The sequence below is a fragment of the Sus scrofa genome, chromosome 13, assembly GCF_000003025.6.
Source record: "Sus scrofa isolate TJ Tabasco breed Duroc chromosome 13, Sscrofa11.1, whole genome shotgun sequence".
NCBI classification, from domain to species: Eukaryota; Metazoa; Chordata; class Mammalia; order Artiodactyla; family Suidae; genus Sus; species Sus scrofa.
This window is the reverse complement of record NC_010455.5, coordinates 122,714,115-122,738,656: the sequence shown is the minus strand read 5'-3', so window position 1 is coordinate 122,738,656 and position 24,542 is coordinate 122,714,115. Positions and strand designations below refer to the sequence as shown.

The following is a 24,542-nucleotide window of genomic DNA, read 5'->3' as shown; positions in this document are numbered from 1 at the left end:
ATTACATCAGTGACTGTATTTAGCCAGTTAAATCATAAAATAAGATTGGTGACATGGTGTGAAAAAGTCGAACAAAAGTTCATTAAAAGGAAAAGAAAAAGAAAAAAAAAAACCTGTTCCAGTGACAAAAAGCTAGACTTTTCTGAAGTATTACTATTATAGCTCTAACAGCCCAAAATTTCCCAAAAGAAACCTAAATGTCAATATTCTATTTATATATGCATACACACACACTATAATCTTCAAGCATCCTTATAATTTGCTCTCTCCACTTCTGCTGCCAGGTGACAGAACACTGAAGAAGACAGAGACACAGCACAATGACCTGCCCTAAATTCATGACATTTTATCAACCTGGGTTTTCCTGTATACTCCCCATAGCAGTGTTCTAGATGGCCTCCTTTCCCTTTAGGTCTCAATTTCTCTTTGTCTTCCAGTCCTACCACTTGTAGTACTAACTTCACCAGATATCTTGACAAACAACTCACACCATCTAATGTGTACGTCCAACTTCATTTCCTAAGTCACTTCCCCTTAAGAAAGGATACTCTAGTAAAAGGAACCTGGGACCTATGTTTAAGAGTAAGTTCCACTATTACAGCTGAGTCACAAAGGGCAAAAATTTATTCTTTCAGTTTCTGCATTTGTGAAATGAACGTAGGACAGCACCAAATTGTTTCATGTCTTGCATATGTTGAAAGTGTTTCATAAACAAAAAGATAAATGCCAACATTAACTACTTCAAGATTTGCCAAAGTCCTTGCTAAAGAAAATTACTTCACCTGTCCATACTCTAAATCCTACTGTCTCCATCATTGTTTAATTATTATCTCTCCCTTGCTAGCATATTCAATCACTCCTTTGAAAGGGACTTTTCCCTCTTGCTATCAAACAGGTTTGACTTTTTCATCTTCAAAAAACAAAAATAAAAAACTCCCGTGATTGACTTCTTACAGCTAGTTAACCATTCTTTTTCCTCTTGCAGCCAAATAATGTATTATGGTTATGTGAATTTGTTCTTCTAAACACCCATTTCTTTAACAAGGCCCTATAATCTAACTTCCACCTCAATTCCACTGATAATTAGTCCTATGAAAAGTTTCTAAAGAACTACTTCTTGCATATCAAGTGGCCTTATCTTCAGTCTTCTTCCTTGATCTTTCTTTGGTATGGGTATTACCCTGGAATTGACAAAGCCCTGAAGCCTATCCTTCTTTGTCTTCTATGAGATGCCATACTGTCCTATTCCCCTCCCACTTCTATATGCCTTTAGAGGAACTTCTTTCCTACTGCCTATTCTTTTTCCTCTCCCTTGTGTGAGTGTCCCCCAAGGTTACATATGCTCTCATTTTTGATTTTCACAGCTTCAACTAGCTTCTCCATCCTGGAATTTTCATTTGCATCCCTGACCTGGACTGTCATCGACCCAGAGGACATTCCTCAATACAACACTTGAGCGTTCCATCTTCACTTCCAGCTCAACACATTCATTTCTTCCCTAACCCTAACCCTTTGAATATTTCATGCTACTACAATGCAAAGCCAGAAATGCATTGCTCTCTCTCTGTCCTTCAGTCCCCAGATCCAATAGGATGAGAAGCTCTGTCTTTCCTTCAAAATGCCACCCACCCCCAACTCTCACTGCAACCAACCACCCTTGTCTAAAGGCCTTACACTTGCTTTACTATAAGGGTAAAACCTTCCATTTCCCTCCTACCTCTTGTAATCTCTTCTTTTTGCTGTTTCTACAGTAATCTTCATAAAACATCACTTTAATTAACTAAGAACCCATAATGGCTTCCTGTTACCAATCTAGGCCAATTATTATATAATCTAGATCAGAGGTCAGAAAACATTTTCTGTAAAAGGCCATACAGTAAGTATTTTAGGTTCTGTGGAGCATATATTCTCTGTCACAACTACTCAACTCTGCCACTGTAGTGTGAAAGCAGCCATAAATAATACATAAGCCAATGTGCATGTCTGTGTTCCAATAAAACTTTATTTACAAAAACAGCCAGCCAGATTTTGCCCATAAGTCATAGTTTGCCAACCCCTAATCCATATCCATGCCATGTATTCTTTATTTTCAACAATAAGTTTCTCCCTGTCATAAATTCTATAAACATTTACTAGGGACCTTCTATACACAAGCAGTATCCTAGTGGCTGGAATAGAGAAGTAGAGTTGGTTTTAGACTTACAGAGCTTTCAGTCTAGTGAGGAAGAAAAATATTAGATGAGTAATTTTTAAAGTGCTGAATGCTGAGTAATTTTTAAAGTGCTGAAAGTTATCAGAGGAGAAGGGCCTACCAGGGTCTGTAGCAGAAAACACTGACTGAGGTCAGGAGGTAGGGGAAGGCAATGCTAATCATGAGCCAGGATAACGTGGGGCCACACAGAGCCTTCCTGGCAAGATGTGTGAGCATATGTAAAAGCACTGAAGCCAAAGACTAGTCAGGAAGCTACTCCAGAGCCTAGGCTGAAATGTCAGTGGTTTAGGCTAGGGAGGCAGCACTGGGGAGGACAAAAAGGGAGTAAATTCAGAGTCAATAGATATGAGATGGAGCAGAAAGGAAGGGAAAGATGTAACTGAAAGGCAACTCCTAGATGACTGGCTGGAGAAACTAGATGGACAGTGATGCCTTGGCTTCAGTGAGCTAGGAAAGCCAAGGAGAGAGTACACAAGCACATTCTTACCTCTGTCACTTCATTTTATTTCCCCTGATATGCACATCCACCCCTCCTGTAGTATTTGCCCCATATCATTCGTAAAGTCTTCCACGGCCTCTCTAGTCCATACAAATCTCTTCATACCCCAAACTTATGTCAGTTTTTAAATTACCATCACATAGTTGAATCCTTCAACTCTTCTCACTAGTAGTAGTGAAGTATGCCTTTCAAATCACATTTTAAGCTATGTGAAAGAAGAAATTAAGTTTTTATTTCCTTCAATCGCCTCATGTCCATCACAGCATAGAGAATACAGCAGGTTTACAATGATACTTGCTGTCTAATAAATATACTATATATAGATAGGTAAGCCATTAATACAGACATATGTCTATTCATATATTTATACATATATATAAACCATCAATTATTCATTCATCAAGGGAGATGGAACTGAGAAATACACCATGAAGAGGCATGGAGCTGAGGGTGATAAGCTGTTTTCCAGGTTAACCACTAAAGCCTCAGATAAAAATTAAATAGGTCACCCACCAAAGAATTAGTAAGGTATATTCTTTGACACGATATTAAATTACTGGTGAATCATCAGAAAAATAATCTTAAGATAAAGGACCTTACCACAGATCTAGCATCCTATTAGGACTTACCAATAGAAAATGAACAACATCTCCTCTGCAGAAGGCAAGCATGGGATTCACATAATTATGCACTGCCACAAAGTGCCAGGCCAGCAATGGAACACTGGAAGGATCCATCTAAGTAAGAAGCAGGAAAAAAAGTCATCACAGTTAACAGTCAGAAAAAAAAAAAGAGAAAACTCTGGTTAAAAACAGCATCTAGGAGTTCCCACTTTGGTTAAGGATCCAGGGTTCAATTCCTGGCCTGGAAACTTCCCTATGCCACGAGGCCAAAAAAATAAATAAATAAAACCCCAAAACAAAACAAAACATAAAAGCCAGCATCTGATTGTGTTCCTTGATAAGACTTCTAATTTCTCATTAAGATTCCAACAGAGCAGGGACTAACTGGGAAGTGTCATGAGGAACCTTTCTGTGTGGATGGAAATGTTCTACATCTTGACAGAGGTTTGGGTTACGAAAGTATATATATTTGTCTGGAATTCCCACTGTGGCTCAGCAGTAACAAAGCCAACTAGTATCCATGAGGATGCAGGTTCAATCCCTGGCCTTGCTCAGTGGGTTAAGGATCCAGCGTTGCCGTGGCTGTGGTGTAGGTCACAGACATGCCTTGGATCTTGCGTTGCAGGACCTGTGGTGTATGCCAGCAGCTACAGCTCCAATTCAACTGCTAGCCTGGGAACTTCCACATGCCGCAGGTGTGGCCCTAAAAAGCAAAAAAAAAAAAAAAAAAAAAAAAAAAATATATATATATATATATATATATATATATATACACACATACATACATTAAAGTTCAGCAGATGTGCACTCAAGATGTGTGCACTTCAGCATATGTAAATTTTTACACCAAAGGAAAAACTTCAACAAATATTGAACTGTAGTTAATCATACGCATGTTGAATATTTAGAGAAAAGAGTACTGATTTCTGCAACTTTCTTGGAAATACATTTTAAAAAATGCAATTTGATGGGTGAATAGAGATGAGCAGGTATATAATACAGTAAAATGTGAATGATAAGGAGTTCCCATTGTGCTGCAACAGAAACGAATCCAACTAAGATCCATGAGGATGAGGGTTCAATCCCTGGCCAGCAGCTGTAGCTCTGGTTTGACCCTTAGCCTGGGAACCTCTACATGCCACGGCTAATGGTAGAATTGTACAATGATAGGTATATAGATGTTCAATGTAGATTTCTTTCAAAGTCTCTGAAAATGTTCATTAAAAAATGGTGGGAAAAAACATACAAAAAGATGCAAATGCATAACACCATAATAAATCTCAATTAGCCAAGGAGATTGTTAATGGCAATCTAGACCAGCTTTGCCATCTGAAAAGGCAGACCCACTTCCCCTGAGCCCAACCATTCACAGGGTACTAACAAGAAAACAGAACAGTGAGCTCTCTCAGTACAGGGGCTGCGTTTTGAACTAGTCCTGGTTCTGTACCTTTATTCTCCATCCTATCTCATCAATGCCTGTCCTCATACACACACTGGAAGATAACGACCCTCTGAAAACAGCCAAGCAGGAAAGAAAAGGGAAACTGAGGTGTGCATAATTCATTCTGAGAAGTATCATCCCCCAAAGTAAAATATCAGAGGCAGAAGCAGCTAAGGAAAGAGTATGTAGTAACAATGCATGCCAGCTATTTCGGTGGAGTGTTCTCCATTAGTAGTCAGTGTGAAAGCAGCAGCTGTAAATTATTAGAGAAATGCAAATCAAAACTACAATGAGGTACACCACCTTGCACTGGTCAGAATGGCCATATTAATAAGTTCACAAATAACAAATGCTGGAGAGGGTATGGAGAAAAGGGAACCCTCTTACACTGCTGGCGGGAATGTAAATTGGTACAGCCACTATGGAAAACAGTAAGGAGGTTCCTCAGAAAACTAAATATAGAACTACCATATGATCCAGCAATCCCACTGGCATACGTCCAGACAAAATTACAATTCAAAAAGACACATGCACCCATATGTTCACAGCAGCATGATTCACAGTAGCCAAGACATGGAAACAACCTAAATGTCCATCGACAGATGAATGGATTAGGAAGATGTAGTGTATATATATGCAATGGAATACTACCCAGCCATAAAAAGAACAAAATAACTGCCATTTGCAGCAGCATGGATGCAACCAGAGATTCTCACACTAAGTGAAGAAAGAGAAAGACAAATAACATATGGTATCATTTATATGTGCAATCTAAAATATGTCACAAATGAACCTATCTAAAGAAGAGAAACAGACTCACAGACATAGAGAACGGACTTGGCGGTTGCCAATGAGGAGGGAGGGAGGGGCATGGACTGGGAGTTTGGGGTTAGTCGATACAAACGATTACATTTAGAAGGGATAAGCAATGAGGTCCTGCTGTACAGCACAGGGAACTATATCCAGTCTCCTGGGACAGACCATGCTGGAAGATAATACAAGAAAGGGAATGTGTGTGTGTGTGTGTGTGTGTGTATATATATATATATATATATATATATATATATATATATATATATCACTGGGTCACTTTGCTGTACAGCAGATATTGGCACAATATTATAAATCAACTATACTTTAATAAAAGAAAATATTTTTTTAAAAAAAGCAGCAGCTGTTCGTGAGAAAAAAACTTAACAAAATAAAGGTAAAAAAAATAAAGATCTCATGATCCCCAAGACGTTATGCTGCTTTGGCTACATCAAGATAAACAGACGCTGACCTTTGCACCACTGATTTCCATTCCACCTAGTTTTCTGAAACCTCAGAGATTTCCAAGTCATTTTCCCCAACCTCCTGACATGGTCTTTTTGTCAATAAGATGGAGAGGCTTACTCACCCGTCCATAAGGAAAAGTCATCCACACTTTTAAGGATGGCTTCAATCCAATGACCAGTATCTTTAGGGGGAAAAAAAATTCATTTTTAATACCCACCCAATAATTTTCAAATCTTTGGTATTCAAACCCTCTAAAAATTAGGAACTTCATCTTCTAAATACACCTCCTACCTTTGTTAAGGATGCCATGGCCAATAAGGAAAACTGTGTGATGGGATGATCTTTCAACTCGGGCTTAGAATGTAGAGGCTCAATACAGCAAACTTCACCCTTGGAACCACTGAACAGGCATCTAGATTCACACGTTCTCACTCCCATCACTCTCCTGAAAATGTAACCAAAAAAATGCAGAAGCAATTTAGCACTGATCCAAGGCATCACATCCCTGGTATGAACTACTACAAAAGCCTCCTAGCTCCTACTCCCGCCCCCAACAATCCAAACTCTACATGACATCAGCAAGTTATTTTTAATGTGCAGGTCAGATTCATCACTCTTCTGCTAAAAGCACTCCAATGGCTTACTGCTGTACATAAAAACAGAAACCACTCTTTACCATGTTTAAAAGGTCCTGGCTCCTGTCTTCACTCCTCTCCCACTACTGCTGTTCCTGACAAACACGCTCCAGCCACACCTGCCTTCTCTCCAGTGCTTCAGCAGGCCATCTCAAAGCCTGTTTGAATGTCCCTCTGGCTGGAACACTTCTTCCAGATCTCTGCATTTGCTGACCAGACTGTCATTCAGGCCTTTGCTCAAATGTCACCTCCAGAGAGAGACCTTCCTGAATTATTCTCTACTGCATTCCAGCACACTAACCTTATTTCTTCTCAGCACTCATAACTCTCTCCAGTTACTTCATTGATGTGTTGGTTTATTGTCTGTTTCCCTATCCCCACTCTAACTAGAATATAAATTCTAATAGAGTAGCAACCTTGTTTGGTTCACAGCTATAACTTGGATGTCTAGAACCATGTCTACACATAGGAGATGCTCAATAAACAGTGGGATAAATCAAGAATATTTCTGAAGCAATTACTCTGAACTCAGCATTGTTAGAAGGTATGAGAAATACAAGAAACATAGTCCTTACTTTGAAGAACTTAATGGAAACATAAAACACATTAAATTTTATGTTCTGCTTTTTTAAAAACTCAGCTTTATAAATGTTCTTCCATGCATCTAAACAGTCTTTGCTCTTATTTAAAGAGTAAACAGGACAATTCCAAGGCAATAAAAACCTTTCTACACCTGGCCATTATGATTATAATCAACTGGGCCTGGGGCCTAAACCGAAAAGAGTGAGATACTGCAAAATAATAGTCCCCAAGCTTGAAAGAGCTTATGAATACTTTGGGGAGTAAGAGTCCAGAATCCTAACTCAGATCTACTGAGACAGAATCGAGGGGGTCGGGGATCAGGCCTGGAGTTCTTATATTCTATAAGTCTCCACAGGTAATTATAATACAGAGCCACAACCTATTTTCAATCACATGGATTTTCCAGACCTCTTCGTGTTCAACTTCAAGTCACTAAACCAGAACTAATCTTTTGTCTACAAACATCCATTAGTCTCTTACTTAAATGTCAATTCAAAAACAGAACCTCCGCTGTCGTTGCAAATTGCAAGAGTTGGATCATCTGTAAACTAAACAGAGAAGGAATTTATTTTCTTATAGATTTTTAAACAACCAATCAAATGTTTAAAAGGTAGGGAAAAAATTATAAAATTTTAAAAATCTAAAACAAACACATTTAATAGCATTTGAAATCACCTAAACTAGATTTAGTTCATTACTCTGCAAACATACAACTTATCCATATTCAGAATAAAAATGGCTCAATAGCTTAAAAAAAAAAAAAAAACCCTGAGCCTTTAAAAAAGCAAAACCACCTTTCATCAGAATAAAAGGAAAATACAAACAATGATTCATAAAAGCCATGAAGTTCGCTGCTTGGGTTCTTACATTAACTTTTTCTAACTTGCTATTAAACGGAATAGGATACTCTGGATACATCTGCAGTGACCTAACTTGCAAGAATTAAAAGATTTTTGTTATCTTTGGGAAATAAACTTGTCTGAATGTGTTTTCTGAATAACTGAAGAGTTAACCCACTATATTTAAAATACTTTAACTTTTTATGTAACTCTTCCTAAAACATGCTGCTTCCCTGATCTTCTTTCACAGAGTCCATTTCAGTTGCTGTTATCTACTCTGGAAAACTCAAAAGAATGAATAATGTTCACAATTAGAAATTGTCCTAAGGGTTTAAGAGGTCTGGTAAGTGTGACTGTTGCAGGATAAATCACTGAATAACTTAATTTGTATCACAGTGCCTAGTCCCCCTCATCCCAATGACTTGTGAACTATCCTAAATGGCATGTCTGTGTGCTCTTCAGGGATGGCTGAGGTCCAAGCGGCTACTACAAAATTATTCTTCCTGGACCCCGCACAAAAGCAGAATAAAGAAGTTCCACACCTTTGCTCTCAAGATCTAGTAGAGCAGTTGCCAAAGTAGACTGTAGGGAAAATAACAGCGCTCATCATTTTATCAATTTTCTATTTCTTGCATATGTATTTCATAACATATGTAACTATTAGTGCAGTAGTACATTTAAATAATTTAAATGCATGTGTGCATGTGTACATACAAAATGAAGTAAAGCCCAGATACTTGTTGATGGGACGCATAGGATTGAGTTTGGAGAACAATGAGTAAGAGTTTTGAAGTGCAAGTGGCTGTTGTCAATGGAGGCTTTCAAAGTACCTGCAGAGCTTCTGCACTTATCAGCATCCCTAAGCAACACAATGGCTACTACTAGTCTGCTTATATATAACCTCAGCTACATTCTTCTCTTTTCTCTGTCTTTACCTCTTCTGTTACCTACTATTTCTCCCAAAGATTTTGCTTTTTTCTGCAAATAGACTAGACTTTTATAAACACTACCAACAATTTATTCCTTAAATATTTATTGGAACAGCTACTACAGTAATACAAAAAAATTTAAAAGATACAGATTCTGATTTCAAAGATCTTAATCTATTAAAGGAAATAAGGCATAAACACAAACAACTACAACATATTAGAAGTTGGCTCATGCCACGTGAAAAGAGGTCAAGATAAACCACCATGATGTTCAGAAAGAGGAGAAATTCCCTCTACTTTTATTTGACCTGGTTGTTTTCATTGTTACTAAATACTTCAATGCTGCTTTGTCACAAAAGACTTTTCTGTAACTAACCTAGAGGCAGACACAGAAATTCCAGATGCTCCCAGACTTTCAAAAGCATATGTATGGATAAAGAGAGGTCTGCACAGCTAAGCAACCAAATGTGTACATGATTAAAATCCAGAAGATCTGATTTTAGACTTCCCTATAGTCCTTTACATTTATACTTCTGAACATGGGCTTGACAGCATACAAAAACCAAGGTCCAAGTTGTATTTATAAATGAAATCTAAAAGCTGGTTTATTTCTTCAGGCATATAAGGAGAAAGCCAAGATTCGATTCTTGATGCTTTTCCTTTGGAGGCCTGAAAGAAAACAACCCAACAGATTCATTTCTAAATATAATGCAAACCTTGGTTCTTTCACAATTGGTGCCTCGAACTTCAGATCATTCCCAACAAAGTGACAGAGCACCTGATGTCAGCAATAAAATCTTGGCGGACTAAACAAAAAGTAAAAAGACCTTTTAAATCTGCACATGAGTTTTCAGGAGGGTGCTGCCTGTCTTTGCTGCCAACCTTTTGTCTGGGATCACATCCATTTACTCTCTTTCCTTCTATATCTACTAGACTTCAATACAACATATAGCTGAGTGTTACCAAGCTAGCCCATCTCTGGTTTTAACTTGGGAAAACACCTTGTTGGGCCAGTCGAATAAAAGTTCCTTTTAAAGGATTCTGTTTATAGAGAAATTTACTTAAAAATGGATACAAAGACACAATAAAAATCATTAGAAAAAGAAAATAAAGACTTTACCTTAATATGCAATATTGCTGTTCCTGGAGGATGAGCATCTGTTATTGATCTTAGAAGTTTTCCACTGGCCAAATCCCACATAGTGATCTATAAGACAACTAAACGCTTTAAAAACAAATTTATTGCTCTTTTTTGGACTTAAGTACCCTGGATTTTGGCTGAAATAATCTATTCCTGGCCTATAAACATTGCAGATAAAGAACTATAAAGTTATAACATAACTAAAAGTTGCAGATCTCCCAAAGCACGGGGCCTTTATTCCATCTTCATCCTCCTCTCATCCTGCCCAGCCTACTTTTCCCCTTAGATTTTGAATCTTACCAAGAGGTAAAAGAAATTTCTTTAATAAGTCAATCTCTTTAGCACTGGTAAAAATTATAGAAAAGGCTTACTGCCAAACCAATTAATGATAGTCAGAAGAGAAGAAAACAAAACTTACTGCCAATTTCAGAAGTAAAAAGAAATACCAAAATAGTCATCTAGGAACATGGTGGTAAGAATACACAAAACAGAATATAATGTACTGAAAGAAGCAGCAACAATTATCCACACTACAATAAGAAAGTAAATTTTGTATAACAGTCTGGTTGGTTTATAAAGCCTATTTACTTATATGGATATATGAATTAAGATATTAAAAACCTGACTCTAGCCCCATCCATTATATTTAAAAATTTGGACAAGACAAAAATTAGGCTAAGCACATTCAGGTGGGCTCTACAGAAAGTCACTTGGTAACACGTTATGGACTTCAAGATATTGATCTAAAAAGATAATGGTTTTCTAAAAATTGATTTTACATTGTCTTATGGGTAAAATAAAGTTCCTATTTACCTGTCCTTTAGCAAAGCCACAGAGAAGTCTTGAGCAGTCATTGTTGATACTGAGGGCAGAGATGGCTCCATACTGACCTCCAACACTGGTGCTACCCAGACAGAGTCGCAAGGCTTGATTCTGATCTAAAGAAAGCAATAGGTAAAATCTGGTAAAATTAAGTGAGAGAAATGAAAGGGTGAATAAATGTGTATTTAATATAGGCTTGTTTTCAAAGACTTTGGAGGTAACAAGAAACAAAAGAATCAAATGATGAAACTGCATTCATCTTAAAATGCATTTACTGAGCACCTACTAGACACTGGGCATTGAATTAGACAATAAAACTGCAGGAAAAAAATAAGTACAAGGAAGTATAAAACTTACCTATAATAAGAAAATCCATAAGAAATATCTCTTTGAACAAACCAGCTTTCACTCCAGCCCTGTACTTCTTGCTATTTTTAGGAGGCAAAGTTACATGAAATACCACCTATTTTTTTTTTTTGGTCTTTTGTCTTTTTAGGGCCACAATGGCAGCATATGGAGGTTCCCAGGCTAGGAGTTGAAGTTGAATTGGAGCTGGGATTCCCGGAAACGTGGGATCTGAGCCACGTCTGTGACCTACACCACAGCTCACGGCAATGCTGGATCCTCAACCCACTGAGTGAGGTCAGGGATGGAACCTGCAACCTCATGGTTACTTGTCAGGTTTATTAACCACTGAGCCACAACGGGAACTCCTGAAATACCACCTTTAAAAGTAGCTTTAAAACTTCAAGAATCAAAATTTATTCATTTAGAATTTGGCTGAAATTTACATTTATATTATCCACGAAGAAAAGGTTTACCAGGCAAATTAATAGTATAAATAAAATCACAGAGTAAATGTTTAAACTACTTATGAAAATTCTTTTCAAGCGTCAACATTTGATATTCTAAAAACAAATTAATTCAAATCTCCACTAGATTAAGTTATTTAAGGGCAAGGATTTTGTCTTAATCACCACTGATGTCTCCAGGAGGCACTCAAATGTTAGTAAACTTTATTATCTAATAATTAAAAGAAATTCCTATAGGGCTTCTCCTAGGTAATGTTTATTTTATATTATACAGAGTTCATTATTATACACACTTGAAAACAACGAAATAAAAAATTTAAACATAAGAAGGCACAAAATTTAACTGAGGGAAAAAAAAACAAAACCCACCTTACTTGAACAATCAAGAGTACTCTCAACTCCCCCAGCAACTGTTTGTGCTTTCCTTCACCATCCACCTGCTACATTTTGGAGGAAAATACCTCTGATTCCCATTCTTAGCCTATGACCTCTCTAACGGCTGAGGTCATGAGTGATCAGCACCCCCCAGAATACCTAGCCTGGTGCCTTGCACCCAGAGGGCATCTAACAATCATCTGAAGAGCTGCCACATTTGCAAGTCTTCCTCCAACAAAGGTAAATCTAGTTATCAGAAAGAGCCTGTAATTTCCATTCTCAAATGTAGAGAATAATATTAGGTAAGTTCTTTAGCCCATCCAAAACGAATACTTAAGAATATTTTTCTGTGTTCATGAGTAGGCTCAAATAGCAACCCCATCTCCCCGAGGAGTTCAAACCCAATTAATAGCTGTATTGTATCTAACAGACAGAAAATACTTGATGTTTTCTGAAATCATTTTCAATCTTAGCCTTCCAAAAGGAACATTAGAAAAGGAATAAAATTCATAAATATACAAGGTCTGATGTACTTTAAAAGTCATCATGTTTATTCTCACCTAAAATTATTACAATTGCAGATTTCCCCTTACTTTTTATTTATTTATTTATTTTGCTTTTTAGGGCCACACCTATGGCATAGAGAAGTTCCCAGGCTAGGGGTCAAATCAGAGCTACAGCGGCTGGCCACAGCCACAGCCACAGCCACATGGGTTCCAAGCCTCATCTGCAGCCTACACTGCAACTCATGGCAATGCCGGATCCTTAACCCATTGAGTGAGGCCAGGGATCGAGCCCATATCCTCATGGATATGAGTAGGGTTCATAACCTGCTGAGCTACAATGGGAACTCCCTCCTTACCTTTTCCCTTACATACTTTTCCTTCCCTCCTCTGGTTTAATCCAGATTATTAAAATTCCCCTTTTCCCTGGCTCTATGTATGACACTACATTTTATTTTGCTTCACTGGAATTGTATGGCTCAAATAGTGCTTTCCAAAATCCTTATCTTATCAGAGCCACCTTATACAGTTAGTGGATTATCCATAGACCTTATTCTGCCGACTGTCAAGATTCAATGGTTGGACAGCAATGGTCTCTATATACTACCACTTCGAATCAAGCATGTAGTCTACCAAAAGGACTGAAAGAGGGCAATGACAGAAATTCCACGCCAGCCTCACAAAGAAGCCCCTTTAGCCTGAGCTGCCTGCCTTCTAGGCAGAGTAGTGTATGTGAACAACATCCTGTTGGATCCTCTGCAATCCCTGCTTTGAGATCCAAACCCTACACAGTTCTGACCCATGGATACTTAAAGACACTCCCTCCTGCTTTCTGCTTTAGCTAAGTTCATACTTTAAATGAGACTATTTAAGTACTCTTATAACTCAGGGAAAATAAGCATAGGAGAATTAAGGAGTATCACAACAGAGAATAAGGGTACCATTAAGAAAAAGGATATAGAGAAAAAAGAGGGAAGGGAAAAAGACCTATCTAACTTCTACATTAAAAACCCAAACACAACTGCTTTCCTAACAGTCCTATATAGTAAAAACTAGCTAAGACAGGGACCAAATTATTAACCTTAGTCACTTCTGAAATATGCATTAAATTTATATCCCATAGGACTATGTTGAACATTCTCAATTCTTCTCCTTGACTTTTGTATTGTTCATTATCTTTATAATGTTCCTTTATAAAGTAGCATGGCTATGAGGTAATGGACAGTACATAAAATGTAAGCTAGTTTAACTGCACAAAGATATTTATCAGTTCTTATTGCTATCATTATACATTCCGTATTTATGGTACCATATTAACAAACTTGCTACATGGTTTAGACTACATTCAGAAAAGATAGAATTTCTGTGAAAGAAGAAAACAGGATCTTATTGAAGAGGTTTCTTCCACTAGAAGAACATTCTGTAGTCCAGATTATTCTAGACAATTCTACATAAAGGTCTTTGGCGAAGATAAACACTTCAACACTTCATCTCTCAAGTTATATGCAAAGAGCAAAAGGACCTGGACAGAAGCAAGAAAGGTGAAAATCAGAGCTCTCCACATTCCACTCCAAGAGGGTTCTTGATCTGGGAAAGAAATATCAGGAGTTTCCATTGTGGAGCAACAGAAACAAGTCTGACTGGTAACCACAAAGTTGCAGGTTCGATCCCCAGTCTCACTCAGTGGGTTGGAGATCCAGCATTGCCATGAGATGTGATGCAGGTCTCAGAGGTGGCTCAGATCTCATGTTGCTGTGACCTGTGGCTGTAGCTCTGATTCACCCCTTAGCCTGGGAACCTCCATATACCACAAGTGTGGCCATAAAAAAAAAAAAAGGAAGAAATACGAAAACAAAGAAATATGAAAATAAGTATCATTTTTCCTATAAACATCACAGAGTTAGCACTGAGCTTAAATTTTTAAAATGCCTATGAAAAATCTGAAAACTATCCAATGGTACAAATGCGAAGAACTATTATTAATAATACTAAATAGCTTACCAGTTAATTAAAAGAAATTAAGCCCAGATATCACAAAAAGCACATCCATTTGACAGTGCAATGAATTATATCTATTTATTAGTACAGCTTTCAAAGTAGACTTTACTTACTCAGCATATTCTAGGCTGAAAAGTAATGTGCTAAGTAGCAAAGAAAAGCCATAAAAAATATATAAAGTCTATTGTAGCCATAAAAATCTAAACTTGCATATATTTCAAGAATTTCAATAGCAAAAAAAGACAAAAAAAAAAAAAAAGAATTTATAAAAAAAAAAAAAAAGGGCGTTCCCGTCGTGGCGCAGTGGTTAACAAATCCGACTAGGAACCATGAGGTTGCGGGTTCGGTCCCTGCGCTTGCTCAGTAGGTTAACGATCTGGCATTGCCGTGATCTGTGGTGTAGGTCGCAGACGCGGCTTGGATCCCGCGTTGCTGTGGCTCTGGCGTAGGCCAGTGGCTACAGCTCCGATTCAACCCCTGGCCTGGGAACCTCCATATGCCGCGGGAGCGGCCCAAGAAATAGCAAAAAAAGACAAAAAAAAAAAAAAAAAAAAAAAAAAGAATTTCTCCTCTTTCCATATACCAAAATTAACTTAATCTTCTATTTCTTCACTAATTTGTTTTAACTAGATTCCAAAGACCATTAAAGAAGGAAATACATAGGTCCTAGAAAGCATCAAAATCTAATTATATGTGTAGAGCTCTACTTTTATTGCCAGTATTCACCATTCTTCAATACCACTCTTTTGTATATATTAAAACATTCTCTAAGACCAAAGGAAAAGAATAAAAAATGTTAGGAAAAATTTTTCATCAATCCTCATAAAACAGCAGAAGCACTTTACCTGACCACCACCTAACAAACACACGGAATTAAAGTTCTCCATTCCCTCTGTAAAGCTTACTGACTAAAGCCCAGGACACAATAACTCCTTATGGCTAACTGGCTATTTTCTGGAATGCAGATGCTGATGAAGAGTCAGCTATGTTCATTTCCAAACCTGTTCATGCCACTCTAATATTACTGTACTTTAAATACTGAATTAAACAATATGTCAACTGATGAAACAGAATGAAAGAGTTGTTTCTGTGAAAGCTAAATGAATGCTTTCAGAAAAACCTGGTAAAGATGAGTTGCTTTAGAATAACTGAAATGAAGTAAGGTGCGGACAGGATAACTGTAGAAAACTGAGAAGAAGTTTTCTGAAAATCTAAAATTTTGCACACTGATTGGCTGATGACAGGTGTCTTAAGTTTTTACTTCTTTTTTTTTAATTAAAAGTCCAAATTTTGCAAGGCCCATCATTGTCACAGCTTATGCCAAAAAAGACGTTCCAGACCTCCAAACGGCAGATACAATTGCAAAGAAAAAGTTTCAAGAGTTCCCATCGTGGCTCAGTGGTTAAGGAATCCGACTAGGAACCATGAGGTTGGGGGTTCGATCCCCGCCCTTGCTCAGTGGGTTAAGGATCTGGCATTGCCGTGAGCTGTGGTGTAGGTCACAGACGTGGCTCGGATCCCGCGCTGTGATTTGACCCCTAGCCTGGGAACCTCCATTTGCTGCAGGAGTGGCCCAAGAAATGGCGAAAAGACAAAAAAAAAAAAAAAAAAAAAGAACGAAAAAGAAAAGGTTCTGACTATATCAAAAGATTAAGGGAAAAATAAATATTTATATATTTTCATTTAAAATAAAGCCTGAAGGTATACAAATATAATTTTTAACAATTCCCTGCTTTAACCAACTTCAACTAGCTGGTTCTTTTCAATAAGCATTTCATAAGAGGGCACCAACTGTAATTGACAGCATTCTCTTTCAACATTACAAAGATAAAAAAAAAAGTTACTCATGCAAACCAAAGTTACTATACCTTTTCCTTGAATCCATGGAGAAAAGAGCAAAAGAAAAAGAAAAGCAAGAAATCAGTTCAAAAGTTCAGAGAAAAGACAGGTAAAATTTCAAGAATGTAAGTGAAAATGATTATATTTAGGTTTTGGTTATGGAAATAGAGAAAATGCAAAATATCCAAATTTAAGCACAGTAAATCTAAGTCCATTAAGTTTGATAAAAACAAAAGCAATTTCAAAAAGATAATCTACTAAAGTATACTAACAACCCCAAAACTGGAAAACTAAGAGCTTTGGGATAGGGAGACATCTTTACTAAGATCTGAATTTTTGAGAGTTTGTATTTAGCTAAGAGCCAAGATACACAATAAATACCATATATCTATAATTCCATAAGAATAGGCAATTTACGTCACTTTTGAGAAGCTTATAATGATTACTATTTTAATGACCCAAGCCTCCATTCCAAAGAGAATCTAATGGTACTTAAACAAGTAGTTCTTCCTGCTGCATTTTTTCCTAAGATTAACAAAGATGTTTAAAAGATCAGATTTTACTCAGACCTCTAATCTAGACACTTCATAGTATTATTACTCTGCCATTTGTTCCTGGTTTTCAAGCAAATTTTAATCCATTTGTTAAAACTCATTGACCAAATATCTGATTCCTTCAAAAATAATGAGTATAATTTATTAACTGCATAATTAAAAATCCAACACATAACTAAAATATTATGATTCTTTCTCAGAAATGTTCACTTTAGCATACTTTTTTTTATGAAATTGTAATGAAAGATTACTATTTCATCAAGTCTACATGAAAGCTGCTGAACTCAAAAAAATTAGAATGCAGGTCCAAGGAAATAAAAAAGAGATGGTAAGCAAAAAACAATGCACTCTTCTCTCTCTCTCTTTTTTTTTTTTTTTTAAGGAAACTTACACTCATTGAGTATATTTCACCTCTGTTTGTTTGGTTTGGTTTTTTGGAGCCACACCTATGGCATGTGGAAGTTCCCCAGCCAGGAACCTGCCCCACAGCTGCCGCAATGCCAGATCCTTAACCCGCTACACCACAAGGGAACTTCCTCCACCTGTTAGTTTCTATTTTAAAAAGACTTCGTTTTAATTTTTTGCGGTAAGCTCTACGTGGGTTTGATTTTAAGAAGACATATATTCTTATAACCTTGTGGTAAAGAAGGGATATTAAAGCAGACAGAGTTGAAGAAAAGTGAGTACTGGTAAGTAGAAACAAAAAATGAACAAGACTTCTGCTGACAGATAAACATATGCATTATATTCTGTCCTCATTCATCTTAGTTCTTCTGTTCTTCTCCTATATATCTTGGAATTTGCCCTCTTTTCTCTCAGGACAGGAAGAAAAGGGGGAAAATGCACTGATCTTAGGATTCAGTGTTCCTTGATTCTGAACTTGGCTCTCTACATGTTACTTAACTTCTCTGGCTCTTAATCACCTCACATGTAAATAAGGGGACTGAATTAAAAGTCCTTTTAAGATCCCTTCCCAAAATTCTATCAATACCAACTATGCCCTCATAGGAAAGCAAGAATTCTTATACCTAATAGGAGAGGGGCCTGGTAAAACTTTCTAGAAGGCAATTAATTAGGCAGTATGCATCAGAAGTGTTCAAAATGTTCATACCCTGACCTAAGCAACTCCACTGTTAGGAATTTGTCCTAAGGAAGTAATCATGTACACAAAAATGCAGTTACAAAGACATTCATCACTCTATTTTTTGCTTAGAAACAACCCAACTGTCTTATAATAGGGCATGATTAAGTAAATTATGGTGACTCCATTTAAAAGAATACTATGTAAGAGTCCATGAGGATGCAGGTTCAATCCCTGGCCTATCTCAGTGGGTTAAGGATCTGGTGTTGCCACAAGCTCCAGCATAGGTCATGGATGAGGCTTGGCTCAGGTGTTGCCCGTGTCTGTAGCATAGGCCTTCACCTGCAGCTCTGATTCAACCCCTAGCCTGGGAACTTCATAGACCACAGGTGCGGCCTAAAAAAAACCACCAAAAAACTAAAAGAACACTATGTAGCCATTAAAAATGCTGTTAAACAGAAACGGACTCACAGACAGAAAAAAAATATGGTTACCAAAGGGGAAGGGATAAGTTAGGAGTTTGGGATTAACAGATACAAAATACTATATATAAAATAGATAAACAAGGTCCTACTGTATAGCACAGGGAACTATATTCAAAATCCTGTAATAAACCATAATGGAAAAGAATATGAAAAAGAATATATAACTTAATCACTTTGCTGTACACCAGAAATTAACACAACAGTGTAAATCAATTACACTTCAATTTTTTAAAAAGTTGATAACTTACTCTAGAAAAAAAGTAATGTTATAGATGAATATATAATTACATGGAAAGATGCTCATTATAATAAAAAAGGTTATAAATCAACATGATCACATTAAGGGATGTGTACATATATACCACACAAATACGTATTTTAAAAAAAAAGATCAGAAGGCTATCAGAAATGTTAGGGAATTCCTGGATGGTGGAATTTGCATATCTTCAAACTTCTGCTCATCTAGATTTTCTCTTATGAATATATATTATGGAACAAGAAACAAAATTGTTTGAAGAATCATTTCTAAATTTCTCTCAAAAGAATTGTATTTTTGCTTCCATTCTTCTCAAGCCCAGACAATAAAACTTCTTTGTATCAATCACCTTTGAAAAGACTAGATGTTAAAATCACATCATAAATAAGGCTTTTGGCATAATGAATAATGTATAAATAGCAAATCAAATTGTTCAAAATCAAGGGAAAATAACTAGTTACTCATATGATAAATAAAGATGCAAAGCCCACAGAGATCAAACTGTGGTTCTGCTATTAAGGTGTTCCCAGGTAATCCTAACACAATATCCTGTAGATTCCTTATTAAAAACAGTGTCATCAGGAATTCCATTTCAGAGAGTTGCAAAAGATTTAAGATCCATAAGAGAACAATAAAAATGACAGGAAAATATTATCTAGTAGTTTTTGTTGTTGTTTTTGTCTTTTTAGGGCTATACCCACCACACGTGGAAGTTCCCTGGCTAGGGGTTGAATTGGAGCTGCAGCCGCTGGCCTACACCACAGCCACAGCAACATGGGATCCAAGCACCATCTGTGACCTACACCACAGCTCGAGGCAATGCCGTATCCTTAACCCACTGAGTGAGGTCAGGGATTGAACCTGCATCCTCAAGGATACTAGTCAGATTCGTTTCCACTGAGTCACAATGGGGACTCCTATCTAGTAGTTTTTAAATGAAAAAAAAAAAAAAAAAAGAACAAAATGTTTTACTTATAGTATTGAATGCAAAAGCCAAGAAAGATTAAAACTAGGGTTATTTAGTTAGGGAAAAAACTGAGAAAATACTTAGGATTATTACATACCATACAGATAAACCTAGCTAAGTTCCCTTCTTAAACAAACAAAAAAAAGAATGTGATTATGGGCTAAAAATTTTTCAGTTTAGAGGGATTTACACTGTAAATTTAAAAAAAGAAAAATTGTCAGTGAGAATTACTGAAAAAAAAAAAATTTTTTTTTTTTTTGTCTTTTCTAGGGCCATACCTGCAGCATACGGAGGTCCCAGGCTAGGGGTCTAATCAGAGCTGTAGCTGCCAACCTACGCCAGAGCCAGAGCAATGCAGGATCCGAGCCGTGTGTGCAACCTACACCACAGTTCACGACAACGCAGGATCCTTAACCCCCTGAGCAAGGCCAGGGATCAAACCCACAACCATCATGGTTCCTAGTCGGATTCCTTAACCACTGAGCCACGACGGGAACTCTGAGAGTTACTGAAAATTACTAAGAAAGCCTGGGAATCTCTTTCCCTGAAGATGTTTATGAATACCTATTTGAATACGATTTAGAATAAAAAATTACCACTACCACAAACTTGAGGCAGACAAAATGACAACCCATGTCCCTTTCAACTTTATTTTCTTTTTGCCTAGGTCTGCAGAGAATCAAAAGATCTATGATATGATATGATAGTTTATAAATTCATAAAGAAGAAAATAAATCGCAATGAGCAACAAAATGAAGCTGAATCAAGTAATTTTTAACTAGAAAAATACTGACTGCTACTTTTCAAGTTTTTCTGGCCTTTTTCAAAAAAATAAAGTTTCCTCTATAAATTGTGATTAAAAGACATTAATAACACTCCCCCAAAATACTTAATATTTAAAATAAGTAGTTAGAAAATTTACCAAATATTAAAGCCAATCCATGAGATGTACCCACTGCTATCAGACTGGACACTGCCTGAGAACAAAAGGGAAGATTACATTTTAAGATATACATCAAGGATCTTGAAATAATCAGAATTGAATTTGTTGGACTTCTTTCCTCTAGGCATCAGATAACATACCAACTATTATAAATAAGGAGAATTTCATCTAGGAGGCAAAACAGGAAATAAACTTAGGATATCTTATTTCTGGGAATCCCTCTAAATTTACTCCAAGGGTGACAATATCAAAATAGCATATGTTCAACATTAAAGGTAAAAATGTGCCACTCAACTTCCCCTAAAGCAATTTTTTTTAAAAACTCAGGGATCCGCACAAAATAAGAGGCACTTATGCTACCCAGCCAAGAGCCTCCTATGAGGTGTGGGAAAGGAATGAGAAAGCTCTTCTCCAGTTTATACACAGGAGCCAAGAGGCATCAGGAACACTCAATAACCAGTCCACTTCCTCAACCATTGACTGACTAACAAGAAAGCTCCAAGAGGCAGCTGGAAATCACGGAAAAGAAGGCACTAGTGTGCTTTCAATATCCCCCAGTTCTCTATAATCACTCCACAGATTTACTATTTGGCAGGCTTGGCAATGGAGTTCAGAGCTGTTAAGTGTACTGTTTACCACAAAGTGATTTTACCGAATACTGTTTTCCACTCCCTATAACCAAAGGGAAGCCAAATCACAGAATAAGCAAATTTACTTTGGTAGGGTAGTACCACATACAAACAAACCTGGAAAAAGCTTATCATTATTCCATTACGTCCTTCTCAAAACAATAACAACAAAAAAGAAAAGTAACAATACACTAGAAAGGATGAGAACATTCAACACAGCTAAATTGTAAATCTGATTACTGGCAGTAAATGGCATATGAATTTACTATCAGAAAATGTGTATAATAACTTTGAACATTAGAAGAATAAATCTAAGAAAACCCAATCAAATAAAAAGCTACCTACCTTAAAGGTATATCTAAAGTATACTTACAATTGCTGTAGGCAAGCCAGCATTTACTTTGTCCTGAAAAAAAAAATTTAAAAATTCAAAAAGTACTTGCAAAGATATTCCCATTTTTAAAAAGAAAAACGTTTAAGGCCCTCTCTTTTTGTATACTCTGATCCAAATCAATTCAGACATGAGGTGAAAGCTTCATTTTTGCCCCCAACCGAGAAACTACAAAAGTTGTATATACCAACAAAATATAAAGAGCACAAGAGTAGATCACTTTCTTTTACTAAATGTAACAGATGCTTTAGGAAGGTACTGATATAAACAAAACATAAAAGAAAAGAGAGGGGAAAGAGGTTTTATTTTCAATAATGTAAATACACTAAGTACTATGGGTCCAAATGGTAGGAGGAGTACATAAAGATTTTAGAAATAGGAAACATATACTAAAGACACCCGTCCTCTAAGCAGAAGCTTCTTACCCAGCAGTTATACAATAACCCTTAAGTAAAACAAGAGCAGGGTATAATCAGTCAAATAAGAAAATCAACAATCAAGTGCTAGTCCCAGATCCTTACAGTAACTAAGTGATGACCTTGTCAAAGTCACCTCACCCTTCTGCTATTAGTCCCTCATCTGCTCAAGGAAAAGGCAAATACTATCCTGTCCTCTTCAATGAGTTGTCCTGAGAATCAAATTAAATGTAAAGTATCATATAAATGTAAGGGTATCTATTTGATGCTTCTATAGGTTTAAATAATAACAAGGGCTTACAGTGATTAGCACTGTAGTAGCGAAGAGCTTATAAATGCATACATTACACTACTGGATTCTCAAACCAGGAGAGATGAATAAAACAAGCAGTATTATTCTGATTTTCCAGGTGAGGAAAACAGATAAGATTCTCGAGATTAAGATTAAAAGAGCTTAAGTGACTTGCCCAAGATTATTCAGGAAGTGGTAGACTGTGTCTCAAACTCAGGGCTTCAGTTCCCAGGCCAGGCTCTTTGTAACAATTCTATGTTTCTTTTCTGTCTGTCCCTACAGTGTGCTCACTTCATTATTATAATCTCTTAGAATCTATTTTATCCAACTTTATAGAGCTTCCTAGGAATTAGCTCAAGAAACTTACTCCAGGACATGGAACTATAAGGAGGACCAATCACCAAGGCTGCTTAGTATCATGTCTGGACAGCAGGAGGTACTCAACTCTGTGCAGATGTGTGTGTGTGTAAAGGATGCCTAACATAATGCTCAGCGATTAAGAAACATGCAATAAATACTTGATAAATAATTGATTTGTGTCCTGGATAGGGAAAAAGAATTGAATGAGACAGCAATTCAAGAATATAAACTAGGAGTTCCCGTCGTGGCGCAGTGGTTAATGAATCCGACTAGGAACCATGAGGTTGCAGGTTTGATCCCTGCCCTTGCTCAGTGGGTTAACAATCCGGCGTTGCTGTGAGCTGTGGTGTAGGTCACAGACATGGCTCGGATCCCATGTTGCTGTGGCTCTGGCATAGGCTGGCAGCTACAGCTCCAATTAGACCCCTAGCCTGGGAACCTCCATATGCCGCGAGAGTGGCCCAAGAATGGCAAAAAGACAAAAAAGAAAAAAAAAAAAAAAACTTTATTGGAGTTCCCGTGGTGGCACAGTGGTTAACGAATCTGACTAGGAACCATGAGGTTGCGGGTTCGATCCCTGCCCTTGCTCAGTGGGTTAACGATCCGGCGTTGCCGTGAGCTGTGGTGTAGGTTGCAGACGCGGCTCGGATCCTGCGTTGCTGTGGCTCTGGCGTAGGCCGGTGGCCACAGCTCCGATTCAACCCCTAGCCTGGGAACCTCCATATGCCGCGGGAGCGGCCCAAGAAATAGCAACAATAACAACAACAACAACAACAACAAAAGACAAAAAAAAAAAAGAATATAAACTACAGTTAAAATGGAACCTGAATAATACAATCAGAAGTCAGCTAACTTTAAAAGCTAAAAATCCAGAGATGTGGGACGTACTCCAGAGGTCACAGAACTTTAGTGCTAGTGTTTCAAGCATCTTAGGCTACTGAGTCTCAAAAGCCAGGGTGCATTAGAATCACCTGGGATACCTGTTAAAACCACAGATCCCTATGCCACACCACTAGAACTAGAGACCAATTCGGTAGGCCTGGGGGTGGTGCTCAGGAATCTCCATTTTCATAAGAACCCTAAGGAGTTTTATGCCCTAGACACATTTTTCAAAAACACTATGCTAAGGTATCTCTATTATCTTAGGTGATCATAAAGTGATAAATATCCTTTAAAGATTAATTTGAATTAGTTTTAAATATAGCCACATATCATATTACTTTGAGGATGATTCCAAAATTCAACAATGAGGTTCACAATTTCAAAAGTTTCATCTCTCCTAAGTGTTCTTTATAATTATCAAGGCCCTAGGCAGCCCTGATAACATCACTATCCACATGGCTGAAGGCACTATTGAACAACTATTCAGGGGAGAGACCCACAAATATAACTAGCTTTACATGTTAATAAACCAACCATCACAGAAAAGCATACAATTTAAATTGAGCTGATAATCCAAAATTAGGAAAGCAGAGTATGAAGACTGTCACAGGAAAAGCAGGTTTCATTTTAACATACCAAAGGAGCTCAGCCATAGCAGTGAAATAAGAACAGAATGCAAACACTCTGGGATTTATTAGAATTTTTCCCTCCTCTTCAAGAGAGAGGAGAAACCCTTTTAAATAACAGATTTATCTAAT

The 24,542-nt window shown here is 37.2% G+C and overlaps 1 protein-coding gene across 5 annotated transcripts in view; it reads right to left on the bottom strand.

Moving 5' to 3' along the window:
- VPS8 (VPS8, CORVET complex subunit) overlaps positions 1–24,542 on the bottom strand; it is a 259,945-nt gene that overhangs the window by 214,969 nt on the left and 20,434 nt on the right. The window contains exons 6-14 of one of the 5 annotated variants that reach the window (XM_021069973.1): positions 21,817–21,849; positions 20,794–20,848; positions 16,558–16,563; positions 10,993–11,117; positions 10,159–10,245; positions 7,751–7,818; positions 6,345–6,498; positions 6,175–6,234; positions 3,341–3,448 (exon numbers count right to left, since the gene is read on the bottom strand). In XM_021069973.1, coding sequence (XP_020925632.1) covers positions 3,341–3,448; positions 6,175–6,234; positions 6,345–6,498; positions 7,751–7,818; positions 10,159–10,245; positions 10,993–11,117; positions 16,558–16,563; positions 20,794–20,848; positions 21,817–21,849 — 696 coding nt within the window. Of the gene's footprint in view, positions 1–3,340; positions 3,449–6,174; positions 6,235–6,344; positions 6,499–7,750; positions 7,819–10,158; positions 10,264–10,992; positions 11,118–16,557; positions 16,564–20,793; positions 20,849–21,816; positions 21,850–24,542 lie in introns of those variants that run through there. The other 4 variants (XM_021069974.1, XM_021069975.1, XM_021069976.1 and 1 more) reach the window with 4 other exon arrangements.